Source organism: Herpailurus yagouaroundi, unplaced genomic scaffold (genome assembly GCF_014898765.1).
Source record: "Herpailurus yagouaroundi ecotype Mexico unplaced genomic scaffold, PumYag 29, whole genome shotgun sequence".
Classification (NCBI taxonomy): domain Eukaryota; kingdom Metazoa; phylum Chordata; class Mammalia; order Carnivora; family Felidae; genus Herpailurus; species Herpailurus yagouaroundi.
The window spans coordinates 63246727-63255378 of record NW_024412377.1 but is presented as its reverse complement, the minus strand read 5'-3'; the positions used below and the strand labels follow the sequence as shown (position 1 = coordinate 63255378).

At 55.1% G+C, this 8652-nt stretch overlaps 1 protein-coding gene across 1 annotated transcript in view; it reads left to right on the top strand.

The window, feature by feature from the left end:
- Positions 1-1278: 1278 nt before the first annotated feature.
- STC2 (stanniocalcin 2) overlaps positions 1279-8652 on the top strand; it is a 15266-nt gene continuing 7892 nt past the window's right edge. The window contains exons 1-3 of the mRNA XM_040445258.1: positions 1279-2890; positions 4977-5119; positions 7632-7843. Of these exons, the coding sequence (XP_040301192.1) occupies positions 2740-2890; positions 4977-5119; positions 7632-7843 (506 nt within the window). The 5' untranslated portion in view covers positions 1279-2739. The remainder of the gene's footprint in view (positions 2891-4976; positions 5120-7631; positions 7844-8652) is intronic.

Below are 8652 nucleotides of genomic sequence, written 5' to 3'. Positions count from 1 at the left end.
TTGCAACACCTGAAAATCTAACTACTACTTTTCACTTAGTTCTAAAGAGGCAGTTGGCTCAGGTGGGAGACAGGCATGTCCCCTGTGAAAGTGGAGCAAATAACCTCAAGATGATTATGCAGGTCCCCTGAGGGCAGCCCCAGGGCCCCGGGGCACAAGGCAGTGCCTAGCCAAAGGCAGTGGGGAGGCGGGAGCCTGGAGACCTGCCATCTGCCTCCCTACTGTTCCAGGTGCCCTGGGAGCCTTCTATCAAGTAGACTCACAGTGTCTGCATCCAGCAAAGGTGGGCTTGCTCCTGCCCCCTGGACCTCTTCCGTTTCTGTTGCTCAAAGCACCAAGAGACCAGACGCCTTTTTAAATGCCAACACTGCTCATGTTCTCACCTACAAAAGAGGCTTCATGGAAGGAAAGCCTACCCAGGAAATTCAGGGGCTTCTGGAGTTCCTGAAGAGGCCGGAATGACACTGTCTGTTATGTTCTGTCTTTTAAGAATCTCCAGGAGAATGTTTTTCATAAATTAATAAAGGAAGCTAAGTTAACTATGCAAACAAAAGCAGGGTGGGAAATGCGAACCACCCATTTTAATGCACTTGGACCCCACCTCCTTCCACAAAAGATCTGAGGCTGCACAAAGTAATTGCTATTGGAATCATGGGCATAAGTGCTCGGTTTCTTGTCACGGCACGGCTGCAGACTCAAACCTTCAAAGTGACCATTTATTGGGGCTCTGAAAGTCGGGCGGGGATGGTGGACTGCCCACTCCGAAGGCGCCCTCCCCACCCCCTCCTCTCAGACTCCAGACTCAGGGCCGCTCGACGCGCCGGACAGCTGCGGCCAGCGACTGCCACCCAGGCCTCCCGCCTCCGCATTCCCTACGCCCGAGTGCAGGCGGGACCTTGGAAGGAAGCTCGGGAGGCCCTACGGCGGCCGCGAGACGACCTGGCCCCCGCGTCTCCGCACCCCCTCCCCCAACCGTGTCACATGGCGGCCCCAACGAGGCGCGCAGTGCGTCCCGCCGCGGAGACCCTGGGCCGCGTCGCCGCGGGCGGTGGGTGATGAAACCTCCCCAGCGCATTACCGCAGAGGGCGCGGGCGGGCAGCGGGGTGGGGGTGAGGGGTGGGAGCTGGTACCCGAGCTCACCTGTTCTCCCGGAGGCGGGTGGGGGCGGCGGGGGAGGGGCGAGGGCGGGCCAACCCGGGTGAGTGCGTGCGGCGGGGCGCACGGCCGCGGCGCTCGGGTCCCCGCCCTCCCCCAGCCGCGCGAGCCCCCGGAGCTGCGCCGTCGGACTGACGGTGCCCAGAGCAGTTCCTGTCCCCGGCCCCGGCGCCGGGGAGACGTGAGCGTGCACACGTACACACACAGCGGGGGAAGAGGCGCTCCGAGCGGCGCCCAACTTTCTCCCAGCTTCCGCGGGCCGGGGGAGAAAGCAGCCCGGGCGATGCAGCCCCGGCCGCGCTTGCGGAGGAAGCTCCAACAAGAAAGAAGAGATGGAGAGAATTTCCCCGGGTTTGGTTTTGGGGGTTTGTTTTTGTTTTTGTTTTAACCATTTACATCGATGGTTGGAGAGTAAAAGAAACCCGGACCAGGGCGGCGAGTAGCGCTTTGGGAAAATGGAAGAGTGTGTTTGGAGACGCGTAAAGTTGCCTTTCAAGCTCCGACCTCCAGGGCAAGCGATGCTCCGCGGAGGGCTGACTCAGGGCTGCCTGGGCCTCACAGCCACCCGCCTGGAAATGATGCAAGTCCAGTCGGTCACCTGGATCCCTGCAGCCCGGCCCGGAATCCGTCTGGATTGGGGGAGGGGCGAGGAACTGGCACCCTAGGTGTTGCACGGGCCCACCAAATCGGAGCAAAAGGAAGGGGGGAAGATGGGCCAGCTGCTCAGGCCAAGTCCTGTATCTAGTGCTTCTGCTCCTATCTGAGTTTGAGAGTTGTGGTGGTGTTGTTTTTGTTTTTGTTTTTGTTTTCTTAATGCAAAGCGTCACAAAGACAGGAATTCCCATATGTGCTCAGTTTGCCCCCAGCGTCACTGTGCCCAGGAGACTCCCAATCTGTCAAGGCTCGGGGTTGGGAAGCTCACTCAATTCCAAACGACAGAAAGGAAACTTTCCCAGCACTCTGCGGGTGTGATGCGAGCCAGGGAACGCTGTCCCAGCGCAGATCGTCGCCTCCCGCCCTTCTTTAGCTACAATCGGAGCTGGGATTCACTTTTATTTTTTTAAAGTGCCTTCGGCCATAGCTCTGGAGCATCAGCACACGCGCACGCATCTTCGGCCGCGCTCACACTCGTACACGCACGCAAACGCGTGGCCGCCGCCAGGTCGGCAACTTTGTCGGGCGCTCCCAGCGGCGCTCCGCTTCCTCCTGTAGTAGTTGGGCGCAGGCCCCGCCTCCCAGCCGTGTTGTCAAACGGGCCGGGGTCTCGGATTGGTCCAGCCGCTGGGACAACACCTGCTCGACTCCTTCATTCAAGTGACACCAGAGCTTCCAGGGATATTTGAGGCACCATCCCTGCCATTGCCGGGCACTCGCGGCGCCGCTAACGGCCTGGTCACATGCTCTCCAGAGAGCTACGGGAGGGCGCTGGGTAACCTCTATCCGAGCCGCGGCCGCGAGGAGGAGGGAAAAGGCGAGCAAGGAGGAAGAGTGGGAGGAGGAGGGGAAGCGGCCAAGGAGGAGGAAGAGGCGGAGGGGAGCACAAAGAATCCAGGTCTCCGGGAGGGAGGTTTATACCAAGAACCATGTGTGCCGAGCGGCTGGGCCAATTCGTGACCCTGGCTTTGGTATTGGCCACCTTCGACCCGGCGCGGGGGACCGACGCCACCAACCCGCCGGAGGGTCCCCAAGACAGGGGCTCCCAGCAGAAAGGCCGCCTGTCCCTGCAGAACACAGGTAAGTGCGAGCGCCCCCGAGGCGGAGAGCTGCGGGGAGACAACACCGCGCACCCACGCAGCGCACCCCGGGCGCTTTGCTGGTTAGTGAGCGCCCACCTAGGGCAGCGCAAACTCTTGGGGTGGCGCGGGACATGCAAAGGAAAGCGCGAGGCGAGGCGAGACTCGGTCCGCGCCCGGCTCCGCGCGCCGGGAATCCGCACGTGCTGGCAGGGTGATGAAATGGCTGGGGCAGGACTTGTTGCTGTCCTCCCCGGGGTCGAGGGTAAAAGAGGCAGCATCTGACCAGGCCACTGCCGGCCCCGGAGTCTCCGTTCCGGCGAGAGCTCCCTGTTCCATCCGGGCCGCCCCTCGGGAGGCACCGAGGGTCCCCGGAGCCGGCCTGCGCCCCGCACCCGGGGAACTCTTCCGAGCCGGCTGGCCGCGACGGGACCACTCCCCACCCCCACCCCCCAAAAAGATGCCCGACACCCGAGAACTTTGTAGGCCAGACCGATTACATTGCGAACTTCCCCCTTGGGGGCAATGCTTTCCGGGGAGGGGTGAGGGGAGGTGGCTCAAAGCGTACCTCTGAGGTGCTGCCGCCTTCTCCCGCTCCAGGGCAGGTCAGCAGGCGAAGAAATGGTGACACGGCCCGAACTGTGCGCCGCCGCTGCTCAACCGGCTCTCAGCTCACCCGCATGCTGCCGAGCAGAGCCAGGCGTGCAGGGCACGGGGCTGGCCCTTTTCCCAGCTCCTGAGAGAGAAAGAAAATCTGCCTGCAGCTCCTTCGCTCGGCGCACCGCCCCCCCCCCCCACCTTTATGTGGGGGCCTGAAACCCAGCTACAGCGTGCGTGCGCTCACCGCACGAGCAAGAATGCACGAGTGCCCATTAGGGACGCCCGCAGCGAGTGAATCTCAGCCCCGCGCGCTCCTGCCCGGCGCGCCGGGGCCGCGCGTGGGATCATCCGGGAGTCTCCCACCTCCACGCGCGAGCGCCCGCACCCCCCGCCGGCGCGGGGTTCACCCTAGGACCCGCGCCCACCCTTCCCCCTCTCCGGTGCTTTCCCTGAGAACTGAACGTGATTCTCGGTAGTTGGTGACCTCAACAAATACACGCCCCTCATTCTCTCGGTAGATTTAATCTGAATGCGGATTATCTACTCCAACCCCGCCCTTCTTCCAAAATATACTTTTCTGATGTAATTTTGTGGTTGGCTTAAATCAGTGAATTGGGTAGGGGGGAGGGACGGAAGAGAGGCTTTTACGTGCGGCAGCCTGACAGTTAACTCCCTCAGTCTCTCCTTTTGGAGAGATGAATTAGGGCCACGTTCTGCGAAGGAGGGCGGCAAACTCCCCGGTCGCGGGAATTCTAGGCGATTAAGTGATATCTCACACCGGATCTCTATTTAAAAGGAGCCTCTAACTGCGACGTTTGCGTTTCTGCAGGCTAGCCCCCATCTGACTCGATTCCTGAGCCTTCTCGCAACCGCAGCTTCCCTAGCCTGGTATTTTTAATGCTGATGGTTTGGAGGCGCTGCCTTAATAGGAATTTTGTTTTGATTTTTAGGTGTTGAATCATAAAGCTGAATTGAAACTCCTCTTTGGACGCTGGCATTTGGGGGTCAGGAAGGAAATGGCTGTGATTTAACAGCAGCAGCTTCAAGTTCCAAGTAGAGAAGGGTATTTCATTGATGAAGTACAGAAGGAAGAGAGCAAGCTAATCATTTAAAATCTTATTTTTGTGTGTGGGTTTAGGAAGCTGAAATATCTTCTGCTTTCAAACTAAGTATTTCCACAAATACTTTAAGAAGATGGAAAGGATGAAAAGTGGAGTGCTCAGACCTAACTTCTGATTGTGATTTTTGTAACGTAGGTTTGGCTAATTTTTTACAGATACAGTATTTACAAGTAGTGACATTTCCATAAGTAGATTAAATGATGAAATTTTCTTGCCCTGGCTTTTTAGATCCCACAATAGTCATTTCTAACTTTATCTTCTTAAATTTTCTTTTAGTCATTACTAACTTTTCTTTCAGCCGACCTCTCTGCATTCCCCAGCACGGCTGAGAATTTTGTATACATTTGTATGTAATTCTCATTTTAGCGGAAATCCAGCACTGTTTGGTCAACGCTGGCGATGTGGGGTGTGGTGTGTTTGAATGTTTCGAGAACAACTCTTGTGAGATTCGAGGCTTACATGGGATTTGCATGACTTTTCTGCACAACGCTGGAAAATTTGATGCCCAGGTAAAAACCACATAGAGCACAAAATGTTTTAGGTTGGCATCACATGATTGAAATGTTCATTGGAAGGACTTGTGAACAGATTTCCGTGGCTGATCCTCGTGGTGTGTTTTAACGTTTGCAAGAGACATTCTTGGTGCACAGCAGGATGCCAGTCTCTCCCCAGTCCACTCATGGGACTCTTCTCTCCTGAACTGTCAGTGGGGGTGGCGAAACCCTTCTCCACTCTTAAGCTGTGTCTACACAGGCAGAGCGGGACGGAGAGCAAGTTGAACAATCATCTAAGTATTCTTAACAGAGAGCACAAAAGTCACAACAAATAATAAACATCTTGTAAGGGGACACACTATGTCTGGCCTCCCAGAACTCGGTCTGCAAGGCCCATCACATTAGAAACAGTAGGTTCGGGGAGGGAAGGGCAGCGACTCCAATTATACATTCCAAGACTTGTTCTCACCTTCTCAGAAAGAATAAACGGGACACGAACTTTGTAGAAACTCATCATCTCCAATGGGTGTGTGAGCAGGCAACATGGATAATTTGGGGCCTCCAGAATAACAGACTTATTCTTCCTAAGTAGCAGACCCTCCTCTCCTAACCTGAAAACCCTGAATGAGCTCTAGTCTACAGAGTCCTCTAATAAGGCCTAATGCAATCCAGCTACCCCAGAATCCCCAGGGTAGAAAACAAAGCCTAATTGCTGCTCAGGGTAGGGCAAGAACCCAACAAGCCATCTTATGGTCCCAGTGCTGACAATCCAGATACATTTCAGGTGGCAGATGGCCTTGGGCTCACCTTCTTCACGTTCTCCCCAACCCGTATATGCACTCTGAAGCTCCCCCCACCCCCGTTGCTCTCTCTCACCAACTTCCTCTCCCACTGCATTGGAGAGTGGGAGACAATGTTTGGATGAGGCCAACAGTTTAGGTGTGATTTATGAATGTCACCAGTCATCATCTACTGACATCCTGTAGAGAGCCTGACAAAGCAATGCCTGGGAACCAGAAAGGGATGCGACGGGCCTGGCAACCTACCCTACAGAGGATGTGGGGTGGCAGGAGGGGAAACAGAAGCCAGGGAAGGAAAGAGTAGAACGTTTGAACTCCTCGAGGCTCCCTAATAAAGGATCCCTTCTGGATTAACTGGAATTAGGAAACGTAATAGGAAATCCGGAGGAAAGATGTGTACCGAAGGGCAATCCCACAGGATGTTGGGGAAGAATACCCAAACAGATTGCCGCAGCCCTCAGACAAATTAATCTTCCTTTTTCTCTCAACCAACAGGAGTTATGTTCTCAAGTGCGGAGCATCCCTTTCAAGCTGGTTCTCAGCATGTAACTACTTCATAGACCGGCACACCCTACCCTCCATCCTATTTGGCTCCCACTGGAAAGTCAGAGCAAAAGGGGCCCCAGGGAGGTAGCTCTTCAGTGATGAGCCACTGTCTGTAGCCATTTCAGTTGCTTCTAAAGGAAGAACTGAAATAAACGTGCTGGCCGGCTTCCCGCTTCCAACCTAACCCCGTTTACTTTCTCAACTCAGTTACTTTCAGGCCTGGCTAAAAACAGAGGGGTGACCTCTCCAACGACAGCTTGTTTCTATAGTGATGGGGGAATGGGGATCCCTAGGTAGGCATCCCAGAATGCCTCCCTGCCCTGAGAGGTTGATAAGGGACCTAACGCCCCAGCTTGCCTCCACACCCCCAACAGCTGTCTCCTTTCTAGGATAAGAACAATCTAATGGGGTTGCCAGGAAAGAGAACTGTGGGCCAGATGTATGCCTGGCTGCCTTAGCCACTCAGAGGCAGGGAGTGTGGGGGAGGGGCTGTCAGTTGGGCAGTTCAGACTCCAGATGCTGCCAGGCAATGTGCCAGGCGGGCCTTTTAGAGGCAATAATCCTAACAGTTTAAAGGAGTCGAATCATTTTCAAAAAGGAAAAGAATGCTCCTCCTTAAAGGATAGGAGGAGACAAGGGTATGGGTTGGGGGTGGTGGGAGGCGCTGAGACAGGAAAAGGAGGCACAGATAGCACCCAATCTTGATGTCATTCATGGAACAGGAGGAAACGGCAGTGATGTGAGAGTGGGATGAGCAGACACCTTCTACTTGGGGAAAACTCTTGCTGGGAGCTCTGGATTTGCATCTGGCCAAACTCCCCTTGTGTTCCAGAAAGGTTACCACCAAGCCGCCAACACTGAGCTGCCTTGAGGACAGATGGCCACGGCAGCCCCGGGACAAGGGAAACTAGGCGAGCAGCTGGGGAGGAAGGAGGCAGATTTGTTAAGTCTCCCGGTGACATCCTTCTTGGCCAAATGCCGGAGGTATGGTGTCACTCGAGACATACCTCCCGATGCAGCGTCAGCCCGTCACCTGCGCGGATGTCAGCTTGAGGCAGGGCCTTGAGGTTCAGTTGTCACAAAGACCCCGTGTAAGCCCAAGAAGGGCGGACGTCGAAGCTTATAACGAGGACTTGTCTTTTCTGCCCCCACTCTGTCTTCTCTGTCCTCTCTGTTCCCAGGGCAAGTCATTTATCAAAGAGGCCTTGAAGTGCAAGGCCCATGCTCTGCGGCACAGATTCGGCTGCATAAGCCGGAAGTGCCCAGCCATTAAGGAAATGGTGTTCCAGTTACAACGGGAGTGCTACCTCAAACACGATCTGTGCTCTGCCGCCCAGGAGAACACCCGAGTCATGGTGGAGATGATTCACTTCAAGGACTTGCTGCTGCACGAGTGAGTGCCGCCCCCACGGGGGCCATGGGGAGAAGGGGCCCCGCTCCACTGGCTGGTGTTAGAGGCGTTCCAAGGGGCTTGTTGCTGGAGGCCGAACTCCCGTCAGACGGGAAAGGTTGCGCTGTACCTCAGAAAGCTGCACTGACTCCCCTGGGAGTCCCTTTCCTGCTGGCCTTCAGGAAAAGCGAAAGAACTTTCCACCATTGGCTTCACAAGCATAAGCAACAGCAACAGAAAATATTTTACTAAGCATGAAATGTGTAGGATTCAGAAATACGGCTTCGCCTTCCCCTCAGCCCAGATCCCAACAGTTGTGAATACTCCAAGCGGCCATGAAAGTGCCCCTGAGCACTCGTGACAGTTGTTGGCCGTCTACTGAGTGCCAGGCATTGTGCTCAGGTGTTCACACGCCCCTCCCTCTTCCTGGATCCTCACAGAAGCTCTGCGAGCTAGGCTTCATTCTCCTCTCCATTTTATAGATGAGAAAACGGACTCACTGAGGCGAAGGTCACACAATGAGAGGCAAAGACAGGCAGTCCCGCTCCACAATCTTACATGCCAAAAGCTGACAGCAATAGCTTTTTTTTTTTTCCCCCTGCCTCCGTAGCCCTCTTTCCTTCAAAGGTCCATTTCACCTCCCCTAACACATGAATGCCCTCCCAGAGGAAACTTTCACAAGACCAATGTCAAAAACTTACCAGCTAAGCACCTTTAGGCCAGAGTGGGTAAATATGAGCTCACCTATTTAAAGACTTGCAATGCCATAATAAACCCAGGACATTTTAGTCCTTAAAAAAAAAAAAAAAAAA